At 38.7% G+C, this 14,784-nt stretch overlaps 1 protein-coding gene and 2 long non-coding RNA genes across 32 annotated transcripts in view; 2 read left to right on the top strand and 1 right to left on the bottom strand.

Annotated features, from left to right (window-relative positions):
- Positions 1–14,784, top strand: part of LOC144001226 (calcium-activated potassium channel subunit alpha-1a) — a 234,959-nt gene that overhangs the window by 162,172 nt on the left and 58,003 nt on the right. For 22 of the 30 annotated variants that reach the window (XM_077495366.1, XM_077495386.1, XM_077495362.1 and 19 more), the window contains exons 6-9: positions 3,388–3,463; positions 4,418–4,493; positions 5,109–5,279; positions 10,286–10,377. In XM_077495366.1, coding sequence (XP_077351492.1) covers positions 3,388–3,463; positions 4,418–4,493; positions 5,109–5,279; positions 10,286–10,377 — 415 coding nt within the window. Of the gene's footprint in view, positions 1–1,439; positions 1,831–3,387; positions 3,464–4,417; positions 4,494–5,108; positions 5,280–10,285; positions 10,378–10,470; positions 10,563–14,784 lie in introns of those variants that run through there. The other 8 variants (XM_077495359.1, XM_077495363.1, XM_077495383.1 and 5 more) reach the window with 2 other exon arrangements.
- LOC144001229 (uncharacterized) lies at positions 6,479–7,855 on the top strand. Its single transcript, XR_013278412.1, has 3 exons — positions 6,479–6,788; positions 7,229–7,459; positions 7,731–7,855. It is a non-coding gene; the product is annotated as an uncharacterized LOC144001229 (long non-coding RNA).
- On the bottom strand, positions 6,501–9,530 carry LOC144001230 (uncharacterized). Its single transcript, XR_013278413.1, has 3 exons — positions 9,121–9,530; positions 8,647–8,733; positions 6,501–8,565 (listed from the first exon to the last, which is right to left on the bottom strand). It is a non-coding gene; the product is annotated as an uncharacterized LOC144001230 (long non-coding RNA).

Here is a 14,784-nt window from a genome sequence, read left to right as displayed (position 1 = left end):
CACTGGCTCTCAAAATACAAACTACTACTGCCACCTAGTGGTGCTTCTGCGTACTGCTTTTTGATGTTATGCATCCCGACGAGTGCATATGGAGATTAAGTTCCCTCACTTGATGGCAGGAAGCCCCTGTGTACATTTAGGTTAGACATGCAAATTTGCAGGAAGTTTAAGACTATTTGGTGAAGCTTTATATTAGAAAATAGCTACATCATAATTTATTATACGTATAGTGGGATAAAAAGAAGGCAAGCCAGATCAAATGCTCTTGTGGATGCTAAAAACACGGATGTTATGTGATTTCCATCATTTCAATATGAATGACTCCGAGTTTGTGTTGAGCGTGGCATCATCTAATCCTAGCAGGGTATAATCCCAGATGAAGCATCCTGCAGACTGCTGATTGATAAAAGGGCCCCAGTACGCCGGCCCATGCCAGTACATGCGCTCTGCCTTACAAAGCCTCAATGAAGCCTCCGGAAAAGCCTTTTTTTTTTCAATGAACATCTGGCCAGTTGACACGTGCGTCCGACCCCCATGTGTACAAGAGGCTTTGGCGTGTGTGGCAAAGAGATTTTCCTCTTACGAGCGCACGTGTTTTCAGAGGCATCGGAAGTTCATTGAGATTTTTTTTTTACCCCTGGTATTGCACGCACGAGCACTTAATTTCGACATATAAAAAAATAGCATATATATATATATATATATATATATATATATATATATATATATATATATATATATATATATATATGTATATATATCAACGTGCAGTGAGCTCAAGGGTTGGGTTGGCAGGCAGTCGTAAATTGAAACATACACACCAATTACACCAATTACATATTATCCCCCCCGTTTCTCCCTGTAAAACAGTCTAAGTCCTTGCAAAATCAAGCTAGCAATAGCAATGTCAAACATCATGTAAAGTGAAACCATCCACAAAGTGGTCAAGATAATGGATGGATATATCCATCCATCCATCCATCCATTTTCTTGACTCCTTATATTCCTCACAAGGGTCGTGGGGGGGTGCTGGAGCCAGTAGGTGGGGTACACACATATACATATACAGTGTAGAATGGTTCTTTCTTTTTATGCCTGACAGAAGTTGATTTTAGTGTAGATTTCTGATGTGAATACTTTGCACATGAGCTACTGCTCATTGTGTTTGCCTTGTGGAAAATAATGTTGAAGTCAGTCGAGGTTACTTCAGCTCTTTGCTCTGAAATGTGAGCGTTTGTTGTTTTCATCATCGTTAATCCCCGGCTAAATTCATTTTTCATTTGACAAAAAGGATTTTAGGCAAAGCAGTGTGCTGATGGGGACGGTGAATTATGAAGGTTGATGAAAGGTGAAACTGTTTGGGTGTTGGGATTAAAAGCATTGTAACAAAATGGAAAAAATATAAAATGAGATGATATTTGGCTCAGAGAGACACAACCTCTCAGAGGTCTATCAGTTAGAGCTGTTTTGTTTGTCAGCATTGACCGTACCTATTCAGACCTTGTCTCCTTTGGAACCTGCTTTTGTTTATTACTTTTTATGCTTTTTCGAAATGGGTCCGGTAATCGTGTAAGAATCAAACTTGGCTGAAGAGAGCAAAAATTCCCCAGGAAGCCATGATACCGCCAAAGCTGCTCGTGTACCGACGCACTCTCTGCGAGGTTAATTTGGAGAAGCTCCAGAAGACGCCTCGACGGAAGAAATCTAGTAGTGATCTTTTCCAGAACGGCTACCGAGTGAAGCAGGGACACCATGCACCGGAGGTGCAGGAAAGGCAGACCGGAGCGTACCAATCTTTCCGCTGCTGTTTGTGCCTCCTCTCCAACTGGGGTAAAAATATTCTTTTGAAGACATGTCAAGCATTGGTTATTACGGCCTTGTAATTTTCTTTGTCATTTACTGTTGACAGTTATTTGCTAAAGAGTTGCACATATCAAAATGGGTGCAAACAATTCTTGGAGTTTCTGAATAATCTGAGGGATGACCTGGAGCAAATTGCAAGGAGTCATGCCATGTCAACTATGGCTAACTCCTTTCAGCGCACTGTGACAGTGAATGCTGGCCTCTACGAGAGCAGTTTTTCGCGCGTTACTGTATTGAAGTTTGAGGCGCAAGATGGTCACATGCATCCAATTTGGACAGTTTGGATGAGTTAAAACAAACAAAACATGGCTTTTATGCTGACTTCCCCAAAATTATCGAAACTATAGATTTCTTTTCTGCAACTCAGTAAGATGTTTGTTTGCTTCTGTCACTGACACTTCCAATTCCATTTCTTCAAACTTTATTTTGCACCCCAAAATGTTTCAGAATTCATGAATCAGGCTCAGGGAGTCTATCAATTTGGTTTGAAGTGGAAAAAGCAAACCTGTCCCAGAGATTTAGTTCTGACCCCAAATCTGAAATTTAGTTTGTTTTTATTTTCGTTATTGTGGATATAGCATGGCTGCAAAGTTTGATGGATTGTCATAAAAGGCAAAACACACTATGTATCCAAGCTACATAAATGAGTAGACCCATCAACAAAATAAATACATTAAAACAAATCTCAAAAATACATGTTTGTTTTCAGCCATTTAGGCTTGCTTTGGCCATTTCAAAACTTAGTCCTTAGAGATTATGTCTGGAGGCTACCAAATTTGACCCACATTTATTAGACTGATTGGAGACGCTAAAATGCAAAATCTTGCGTTTTCGTCATTACATGGATGTAGAGAATGGTGTCTAAGATTGATGACTCACCATTAAACGCAAAATTCTAATACCTCAGCTACATAAGTCTCTAATAGCAATGTCTAAAAAGAAACAGGAAGTCTAACATTCAGGTTCAAAGAAGCCATTTTAGGCTTATTTTGACCATTTCCAGAGGTGCTTCAAAAGCAGTCCAAAAGTTTTTTTTGTTTTTTTTTGGTCTTTGCGCGTGGCTGGAGCATAATGAAAAGTTTGAGGCTACTGATTGATTGATTGCTGCTGATCCTATGATGTCCTTCAAGCTTTGTGTATGCCCATTCATCCTTGCTCACAGCTTTAATTTTGTTATTGCAAAATGTGTTCCAGCATTTGTGCTGGTGTCATAATTTTGATGTAAATTGTTTTCGGTACACTTTCCCCCTTTACACACAGTGTTGGATCGTGCACCCTTATTGTGGGATTATTCATGTTATCAAAATGCCAACGAGATAGGTGTTGCATCATAATCCTTAGGGGAGCTGCTCTATGGTCCAGATCGAGGCTTATGAGAACTAAACCATTTTAAGATGCAGAAGGTATAAAGATAGATATCATCGAGAGTGCAGCCAAGTGTCCACAAGCTTTTGTACTGCTGTCATGTTTTTGTATTCCCTCCTTATGGTTTAACTTCTATTTTCCCTTCTCTCTGTCTCACAGGTTTAAGATTCCTGAGAGCACTACGATTGATACAGTTCTCGGAAATCTTACAGTTTTTGAATATCTTGAAAACAAGGTAATGTTCTCCTCACAAGCATATCCAGCTTCCACAGTTTACACTCACACGCCCATCCCATCATTATATTGTTCTGAACTATAATAGTCATGTTTTGCGGCGGAGTTATATATTTCAGTAGATAATTGTGGGTTTCATGCGCAGTTATAAATAATAACAGTATTCCATAATACTGCAGTACAGACGCTATGATTATAAAAGACATGTTAATTATTAGTCTCTGATGGAGGCTCACATGGGTTATGTTAAGATTTGCAGTCTGCTTTGTAAAATGTCATCAGTTCAAGCTTTCCAGCGTCATAAATTTTAATGATTAATTCCCCATTTTAATCTACATAAATGAGCACATAAATGACATTAAATCAGATTGTCTTGAATGTAAAAATGCTGAGATTGTTCTTGCAAGGATTTAGTAGGATTTTGTACAAAAAAAGCATTGCACTTTTATATATATTTGGGGTTATTGTAAACAGTTATTTTTTTTCAACCTAAAATGCAATGACTTAACAAATTGGAGTGTAATGACTTAATGACCACCATGTTTGATGGATTGTTTAAAGTTGGGAATTCAAGGATACTTCTTTTGTCAATTATCATAAAAACTGAATCGATTTAAACAAAGCCTTTTTTGTTGAAACTATATATTTTTTTTAAATGGGAAAATCTGTCTGAATGTTCTGAACTCCTGTTTCCATGTTAGTGTTGTGATTTAGCAAAATAATATAGCCTGGAGGAGCCATAGCAGAGGTCTGCATAGATGCTCAACTTCCGAAAGCTGAAGTCATTTTTAAGCTTCTTTAAACGGGAAACTATATGAGATTGAATCAACAGTTTGCTTGCAGCCAAGTATTGATTGTTGAATGTTGTACACAATCACAACACATCATTTGCACTGTGGCAACTTCCCGTGAACAATCTTGATGAGTTGTTGTCTTTTGCGGTTCTTCCTGTCAGCAATTCCATCAAGCTGGTGAACCTGTGCTCCATCTTCATAAGCACATGGCTCACCGCTGCAGGATTCATACATTTGGTAAGTGGACAGAAATCCATGACATCCAGCGCGTTCATCTCGAGAGAGATTTGTTTTTTTTTGTTGTGTTTTTTTTTTTTTTTGGGGGGGGGGGGGGGGGGGGCACCGATCAGTGCATAATCATATGTGTCACATAATATTTGAACAAGTTTGACCTCAAGACCATTCTTGCCTCGTTAGCATAGTAATTTATACAATCGGGTAAAACCAATATATTGTCAAACTGGCATCTTCTACTTTTTATTGCATTCAATTTCCAGTCAATTCATACAGTCACATTATGATAATGGTCAACACAAGTAGTTGTTTCCCATTTGGCTATCATTCTATTTCACGTCTGTATATAATATAAATATCATATTGATGTGTCAAGAAAGAGCCACACATCCCATTACTGGAACATTCTGTTGACTGGTATACAAGTAGTACATTTACATTTTTTTCCCTGCAATAACCATTTTTACCACTAGATGGTAGTCTAAGCTCAGTATAGTAATAACTCATCCCTCACTTAAGGATGAAAGCTGGCCCACACAAGTTTCAAATCATCAACTTGATTGGCTTTGTGCTCAGAGAATTTGTTTGTAAATTCCTTCTCCCCTCCTTTCATCCTAGGTGGAAAACTCAGGGGACCCTTGGGAAAACTTCCAAAACTTCCAGACGCTCTCCTATTGGGAATGTGTCTACTTATTGATGGTGACCATGTCCACAGTGGGCTACGGGGATGTCTATGCAAAAACCACCTTGGGGCGCCTGTTCATGGTCTTCTTCATCCTCGGTGGTTTGGTAAAATTGGGCTTTAATCTTTCCTCCCTTGTTCCCTTATTTTTTCCTTTCCCCCGAACTTCTTACCTTAAAACCTGTCCGCCTATTTCAATATGCTGCATAGACTTGATTATGATGTAAATGAAATGATGCTAAGGTAATGGTAATCCTTAACATTCCAATATGAGAAAATGTTTGTGTAGCTGTTTCCTTCCTTTTAGCCTCTTGTCTCTTGTGTATCGTAATTACTTTGTGCTCCTTTCTCCCTTTGCCTTTCTGTATGTCTCACTTTTTGCTATTGTATAATGATATTGTTAATATTCACAGTTGCGGTTTCAGGACACCCTCCCTCTTGTGTCCCTTCCCACAATTCCAACAAACACAGGGGCAGGGAGATGAGGCTTAGGCCGGCCTGACTGTTTCCACGGCAACAACAGCCTCCCGTCAGGTTTTTCTTAGCGCTGACCGACCACTTTAATGCTAATTATGCTTGTTTAGCTACACACACTATAATTTGTGAAATAGTCATCAGCAATGAACGATCCAATGTTTTGATACATTTAGGTAGTATCAAGAACAAAGGCAATTTGGACAAGACAAATACGTTCCAAGGCTTATAGAGAAGCTACATACAGTACATCCAGTTGAACCACCAAAGTCAAACGCAATGAGCTATTTAATACTGTTTGACTACTACTACTTGCTTTTCTTTTTCTTCCATTTCTTCTTCTTCTTTCTGTTGGCATTAACACTACCTTAAATAGCATGCAAATACAATTCCCCTCAAAATGTGACTTACATTCCAGAGCGATTTATATGTTTTTTCTTCTATATGAAGATGCATTATTTGATTAGTGCAACTTATATTCTGAGCAATTTATTGTGTGAAAAAAAATAACAACGGTATATGTATACTTTCGGTTCCATTTTTGAGTGAGCGTTCAAGCATCACAACAAACAGTACATCTCAAACCCAGACAAAATTGAAACATTATTGATGAATTGAAACTAGATTGCACAAGATGGTGCCTAAATGTGACTTTTATTGCTTTGTCCCAATCAGAAAATGGGCATTAGATTAGTTTTTTTTTAGCCAGTAACAGAGGATTCCCCCCAAAAAATCTGCAAATTTGCAAATATGTGTAACTGTTTAACAAATATCGAGTTGCAAAATAATATTGTTGTATCCTGATATTACTGATCTCAAATCCCCTATTGTAGAACTTACTATAGGTCGCTTGCACATGTCGTCACTTCCGCCTCGGATTTCTCGTAGTCGCCATGCTGGGTGGCCTCCATTTACGTAGCGATTCGGTCTAACACGTATCTATCACGTTTGTTTTCTGCGTTTAAAATGGTACATTGTTGCTGCATCGTTGGCTGTTCGAACAAAGCCAAGGGGGAAAATGGTCGGTCTTTTTTCCGAATTCCGAAAATAATTAGGAACCAGGGCCTGGAGACAGAGGAGTGCGGACTCCGGAGGGAAGTCGTTACTTTGGGCTCGTGTGTGCAGCGATCACTTTGTGAGCGGTAAGCTTGTTTACCTTTATTTAATGCATGAGGATTAATAACGTTTCGACCGCCCATATATGGGCAAGTTGCTTATGTTTTGGATTCATGAGCAAGCAAGTTCGGTAGTACAAGCTGGCTAGCGGACGTTAGCCGAAAGCTAACATCGAACATTTTCACCCAAGTAGTGCCAGTGCAAAATGTTTACTGCTGAAATTGGATTGATTAGTCTTGGGCTTTTAATGCCGATAACATGTTTTTTGGTGGCAAAATGTAAACTTGGAAAAAAAAGAGACAGAAGGGGCTGATGCAAGAAAACAGACCCCCGGGGGTGATGCAAGAAAACAGACCCCCGGTAGCCTACACATCATGCTAAAGAACTTATTCACGGCCACCCTACTGCGGTAAAATAACCAGTCTTTCCATATTTTATTTGTTTATATATTTGTTTATTTTAACAGGTCGCCCTGCGCCCGTTTTTCTGTCCAATCATCCCGACTGTGCTCCAACATTAAAGTTGGGTCCCAAGTTACAACATCTATGTCTCAGCCCAGTCGGTGCCAAGATATGAACGTGCACAGGAGAGACAAGCAAAGAAAAGACGACTCGAAGTGGCAGAGATTGTTGCAGTTATGCAGCCAGATGGCTCCAGTAACCTGTACCCTCAAGTACTGCTGACATCATTGACTCTGGTATGCCACTCAGAATTCATTACATGATATATTGTATGCATGAGTGAATGTATGTGTTTGTTTGTGTGTGTACACGCACCTTATATTTTAGAGACATTTGGAAGTGTTTATAGAAATAAGTATTTGCCTGTAGCAATGTTCATACATTAAAAAATGCAACAAAATGTGTACATTTCTTTTACACTGACAAAAAAACTATACTACTTTACTATATTAAACCTATTACTGGTACCGTATTTTTTTGTGATTTTTTATTTATTTTTTTCTTTAGGGATCTCATGCCACACCGACTTGATTGCCAATGACATGATGGAAACGAAGGCGAGCATCAAAGCATTGGAGGAGGACAACATGCGACTGTTTGTTTGGCGCTAATAAAGGCAGCGTTTATACAAATTCTATTGTTGGGTTTGTTTACAAAGCTATACATAATACAAATGACAGGATTTGACTCAATGTGCAATATGGTCCCTCTTAAAGTAATGGCATAAATCTCTTATTTCTAAAAGCACAAAAAATGAAGTGAATAATGATTAGATGTAGTAATTTCAGGGTTAAAAATTGAACTGTTAATTAATGTAGTTTATTTTAGCACAGGTGCCTACCATCCTGATGACGGTATGATGTAATGTTGATGGGGTACGCAATGACTTTCATTATGCTATGTACAGAGGAAAAAGTTGCTCTCTTTTAAATTTGTTTAATGTAAGACAAGTACCAGTACTGTGTTACAGTTTTCCCAATAATCCTTGTTTCACACTTGTCACAAAACCACTGTCCTTTTGGCAGTCTAGATTGGCACACTTCAAGTGATATAATTTGATTTTACAATCTGCTGCAGCACAAAAAACTACTTTATTCCGCATCTTTGAAGTACATGAGCAAGTGGTAGGTGACAGCGGCTGAGCAGGAACACTGGAAGTCCACTGCTGATCTAGTAAATGCTCTCCCGAGCAGTTCAGGTAAGGAGGGGATTTTGGGGAAAAAAAAACTCTGGCTTTTCCAACTGGCCAAAACGAGCGATCTGGGTGGACTTGCTCAATCACACTTTGTCCACACCACAAAGTCGCAGAAGTCCGTCCAGTTAAACTCATCTGTGCCTGAATCTGAAAATATTACAAACATTGTAATGAAAATATGAAACATAGAATTAAATAAGAAACTACAAAAAGTAAAGCCATACATACCTGGTAATACTATTGGTGTTGTCGTGACAAGTGATGGGAATTGTTGCCATCTGGCACCAGACAGAAATTGGGTGTTGTGACAGCCTCCTTAACAGTGAGATCATAAGAAAAGCTGTCAGTATGCTCAGTAGTTACCATGAACACGTTTTATTGTACTGGAAACTGAAACTAAAAATACGTCCTCTGAGAGTGGTTAACCTTAACCATTTAGAATAAGTTGATTAAGTAACATGTAACTAGTGAAAGGGTAGCATTAAATTTAATTAAGCCACGGGGAGGCTGTGCATAGTTACTTTTTATTCTTATACGCTCTGCCATATTTGCCTGTTATAAAATTGTTAGAAAAACCACATCAGGTAAACCTAGCTGTGCAGGTAAACCTAGCTGTGCATGTAAACACAATGATAACAGGAAGCCTGAGAACAAATCAACATTTTTGTGTGCAGAATTACCAACACCATGTGGTTTACTTACGTGCAACAGCAACCGTTTCTTCTGATGCGATGTTAAAGTTTACACTCTGTATCCACCCGCTTACAAAATAATTGTAAGCCTCCAGGGATTTGTTGGCGTGTTATGGAGCATGTTGTCAACACGAGGTAGGGAAAGATGTCCAGAGATGTCACATTTGGCCAGCAAGCTTTCTCCGTCAAAAAAAAAAATCACCCTTGGTCAGGACGTAATTAGGATCAATCCCGCCACACAGAGACACCTTCTGCCTGTATCGTTGTTTTTGATCTTCCGGTAAATCGTGAAAATACTGCGAAAATTACATCAGGTTGATAAGCTCTACCGTGTAACTCGCGAGTGTACCTTGTGAACCGGCGGACACCCAATATGGCGCCCGAAGGAAAAACTCCCATGATGCATTACGATGTGCAAGCGACCTATAGGGGTCTCTGCCTCTGTCTCTCTGCCATCTAATGTTGCTTTAAAAAAAGAGAGATGTAGCCAGACAACTGTCACCAAGCGCAGTGATGACCCTCAGCTGTGCGAACGTATCCAGTGGCGTGGCCATGGTGATAGCTTGTGTATTTTATTTTTCTCCCTTCAGTGCTGAGAGCTCTGGAAAGCTTTAGGCTTGCACCTTAAATTAATTTCTATCATCAGCCCGGTCTGAATAATGACTCCAGGCTGGAGGTGGTTTCAACGCCAGGTTTTGTATCACGCTCTCCTGGAAATACTTAAATGAAAATGTTCATGCAAATGAGTGTAGTGTCAGCGAGGCTTCCGCAAAATGCATTCAGCTCATTCTCCAAACCCCGACAAATGAGTGTCAATGTGTTTTGCAGCTGCGGGGCATCAGGACGGCCTATTCAAATCAACCTACCCGATCAATCTGTGTTTGTTGGACAAAACATGGCACATAGGTTTTGTTAACATTATAAAAAAAAAATGCATTGCTTCTATCACAGACTCAAAGTAAACCTGCTGTGATAAAATTGCCCAAAAAGCCAAAATGAAAACATTTGGGCCCCTCTGCCTCTCTCATGTCGACATAGACGCATGGAGAGTTACTGGATTTTAAAAGCAAAGTCATATATTTCTCCCTGGGAGAAATGTGGGTTCACGCACGTCCCACCGCCGGCTCTCTAGTCTCTTTATTAGCCTCTGCTTCTGTCTTCTATCTTCTCCTTAGGCCATGTTTGCCAGCTACGTCCCTGAAATCATAGAGTTAATAGGAAACCGCAAGAAATATGGTGGTTCCTATAGTGCGGTTAATGGCAGAAAGTAAGTATTCCAGACGGTTCTGCTGTTGTTCTGTGTGCGGTGGAACCCTCTCTGCATGCCTTTTTTTCTATTTTTTCTGTTTCATGCATGTAGGCCATGTTTGCTCGCTACGTGCCAGAAATTGCTGCTCTCATCCTTAATCGGAAGAAATACGGAGGGAGTTATAACTCGACACGAGGCCGAAAGTAAGTTGGAACCCAGACAAGGTGTGGTTGTGTGACTCAAGAGCGCCCCCCCTCAACCCCTTTCACTCAAAGTGTAACAGTTACCAGGGGGTGTTAACTCACTTTTTAGATCACTTAAAACATTGGTAACAAGAAGTCACACTACGTGACTGGAGACCTCGGCCATTAAGACTCACATGTTCATGCATCTTTATGCTCTTTGCTCTTTGCCATCTTCTTCTTCTTGCTCACGCTTTCTCACGTTGAGGGCCACATTGAAAAGAACTTTATGAGGAAAAAAGTTAGTTGAAAAAAGTTTGAATTCTAATGAGAATAGATCTTACAAGAATAGTCATAATTTTAATGAGTGTCAAAATTCTCCTACAAAGATAAATACAGTTTGAGACCAGTAGTCGTATAGTTTCTTAGGTAATATGTTGGCATGTTAAGCCCTGGAACAAATTTACAGTACGATCCCACACAAGTATTTACAGTAGGCTATATGATGAAAAATACTGTTATAGGCTCGCAGACTTTTATGCTTTATTAATTTAAAGAGACAGTGTGTATTGTTTAGCACCATCTTGTGGTAAACTAATAATTAATTCATTTGAAAAAAAATTACTATTAATTTCAACAATATATATCCATCCATCCATTCATCCATCCATTTTCTTGACTGCTTATTCCTCACATAGTGTCATGACTTCTCACAAAATAAATACTTTTACTGGCAGTACAGTAACTTATTTCATTATTACATTTAAACATTTTCTTGTAATATTACATTTTATTTCTGTAAAATTTGTTTTTCCATGGCATTAAAAGTGTATTGTACAATTGCATTGCAAAAAAACCAAACAAACAAACAAACAAAAAAATCTAGCTCAGTGGCATCTTCGTTGCAGAAAGAATACACCCAGCCCCCACAAAAACAACAACAACAACAACAACAAAAACACTAATATAAAAGGTGAATATTTCAGCAGATAGCTGAGGATAGGTTGCCTGGAAAGCAACAGATAACTAGTTGAATTTGTAAATAATGAACTGCGAATAGGCGGTGACTTGCTGTAGTATGTGTAGTGTAGTATTCCAACTTTTTTCTCGCAATATTGCAACGTTTTTCCTCCCAAAATGAAATTGTTATTCTTGTGATTTCATTATTACCTTTTCACTGTGGCTCTAATACTCCTCAAATCATTTGTGTGATGTGCTTTTCTTTCTTTATTCCTTGAAAAATTCAGTGTTTATTTTGGATATGGACAATAGAGCTTTCATGACTACGACACACAAACTTGTCTTGATTATCTTGTAAAGTGTTTGGATCTATCCTGTGTTCACTTCCAGCTATGAGTACAAGCATTATAATATTAAATAAAATGAAACATAAAGAGTCATGAAACCCCTACTATGTATTTAATTGTATTAATATATAAATAAAACATCTGCAAATGCATTTGCATTGGTGGTCTACTGAAGTATCATCAATGATCCATTTCCTCTTCTGATTTCATTTGGCTTGCATGCGTTTGTGTGCTTGCGTATTGTTCAGCTGCATCATTTCTGGCATGTCCTTTGCCAATGACCCACAGACTTGTGGCTTCTTCATGCAATGTGAAAAAGCCACTATGCTGTTGTCTGTCACCGCTCTCCCCATGATATCATCGCTTGACACCACTCTGGCCCTGATCTTCAGTCAGCTCCCACACCCTTGAATGCCGGTTCGCCTCGCTCCCATTTGGAGGCTCTCGATTGCTTTTGGCTTGCTTTTGTTTTGTTTGTTTGTTTGTTTGTTTTTATTACCTACTTGGTTCCTGTGCTTGCCCCGTTCCTTTGTTTGTTTGCTGCCGGTTGTCTGTGGAGGCTCTCACAGCTGAGAGTCCACATGTGAAGCTGTACACAGTGCTCGTTGTACGGTGTTGTGCTCCTATACCCCCTTGTGGCTCAAACCTCATTGATATTCAGCAAGCAAATTGTATTTTTCCATTTCTTCGGCATCTTCAGTGATGCGGACTCGTCTTCTCTTTTCCAATCTCCGTTCGATTGGGAAATAATTCAGCGAGTCAGATGTTAGAATAGCAAAGAGGCCAGAGAAAGGAATGAAACGCCTTTGTTTGACAGTGTTTGCCTGTCAGTGGCACAAGATTGATGAAATGTTATGTTTGGCGAGGAACTTCAGCCTGGACTCACAAATGGGTGCTGAGAGAAGCCCTTGTCAAAACCCAGGATACTTTCTCCCACACACTTTATTTACTCCTTCCGCTTTCATTCTGAAGAGAACATGTGGTTCCAATCACGATATCAACTCAAAGCAAAGACAAGATCACGTACAGTAAATACATTATGTATGTGCTTAGTGTTTACATATTGTACACAAAGTTTTGGCCACCATTGACTTTACAAGTATTTGACTGATTACAGAGCTGAGGTCTTGATTCATTGTGAACTATTAAAAAAAATTGCTGTAATTGAATCTTTTTGCCATTTGAAACCACAAAACGTGAGAGGAAGCCGTGCAGGGATTTCTCTCTTTCATGCTCGCGCTAGCCTGTGCAGTATAGCATTCACCCGCCAGATGAGCAACTGCGCTCGGCTTGTGTGTGTTGATAAAATAATGGCCAGCTTGAGTTGGCAGCGCCGCTCTTGGTGGAGATCTGTGTTTTCCATTATGGTTTCCATTAGGCTGAGTTAGGTAGGGTTTGGCACAGAATCTGGTCCCGAATCCTGCGACATCTACCTTTTGAAACTCTGAGCCATTTCTCAAAAATAAATATTGAAATTGTTGTGAAAGTGTTGCATTTTTTTCATTAAGTTTTATATGTTTGCCTTATTTATGCAGTTGTGGACTGTAATCCTCACCAAAAAAATTAATTAAGAAAAAACAAACAAACGTTATATTATATGACGATGATGATGTTATATATGGATGAATGAATGAAATGAATGAATGCAGTAGTAATAATCTCCTTCTTTAAACTATTTGAAAATATATAATACTGTACTATTGATTATTATAAAAAGCTTTTTTATATATTTTCTTCTTCCTGTGGGGGGTTTAAAAATTAATTGAGAAAGGGCTGCATTGAGTTAAAGCACAACTTTTTTTTTTTTTTTTTTTTTTTTTTTTCTGTTCTGGCACTATTTTAACTAAATTTCTTTGTGTCTTTGCATATCTAGAAAAGCTTATTAGTTGTAATAGTAGTAGTAGTGACTTATTGATACTACTACTATAGTAGTAGTAGTAGTAGTAGTAGTAGTAGTAGTAGTAGTTAATTTATCAATTTATCAACCAATTAGTCACGTACCCCCACTTTTTTTATTTTCTTTTTATGCTATATAGCATTGCATACCATGTCAAAAGATACTTTTAGTATATGCCACAGGCCGCCAGAAAATGGGCGATGGGCCACAAATGGTCCCCAGGCTGTAGTTTGGACACTACTGCCCTAAAAGATTCCTGGCACTCTGCAGTTGGGTAAATGAATGCCCCCGGTCACATCTAAGGAATATGCCATTCCAAATAAGCGTCAATTCGGCCCTTTTACAATGCAAACATGTTTCGGGTAAGCGAAGGATTAGAGCAGTAGCGAGTTTTTGTGTCTGTTGCTGATGTTTGAGCTCTCTTGGTTTTCATTTCCAAATCATTCCAGACCACATCCTGGGATGTTTCCCTAACTGCATGTTCTGTGTGCATGTTTTGTACTGCCCGCTTGTACTCTATGTGATTGTATCAAATCTGTATTTAATTTTTGTTTTTAACTAACATGAATGTATTATTATATAAAATGGAGCTGAACTGTATAGTCATTAGGGATGTAACAATATCCAAACATCATGATACGATATTATCACGATATGAAGGTCACGATACGATAATTATCACGATATTGTGGGGGCGTTGGCGATATTTAAAAAAGATCATTGTAAAGAAAGAGCTAAAAAAAAAAGCACAATATTGTGCTTTTGTACATAACAGCAATGCATATAAACCACCTACAATCTCTAATAACAATATTGAGCCTTCATCTGACAATTAGCATAGATTTTAAACATAGAAGGCCAAAACATCCCTAATGAAAATTAAATTGCACTAATAAACTAGCCACTAGATGGTGCTAGAACTGCACAAATGGAAATCAACCTGACTTTTCTTTTTTTAACAGATGTGTTCCTTTTAAATATTGTGAACATGACGACGACGATATTGTGGCAATTTCAATATCACGATATCACGATATTG

The sequence above is a fragment of the Festucalex cinctus genome, chromosome 14 (genome assembly GCF_051991245.1).
Source record: "Festucalex cinctus isolate MCC-2025b chromosome 14, RoL_Fcin_1.0, whole genome shotgun sequence".
Lineage (NCBI taxonomy): Eukaryota > Metazoa > Chordata > Actinopteri > Syngnathiformes > Syngnathidae > Festucalex > Festucalex cinctus.
Note: the sequence above shows the minus strand (reverse complement) of the source record. Positions and strands in the feature narration are given on the sequence as shown.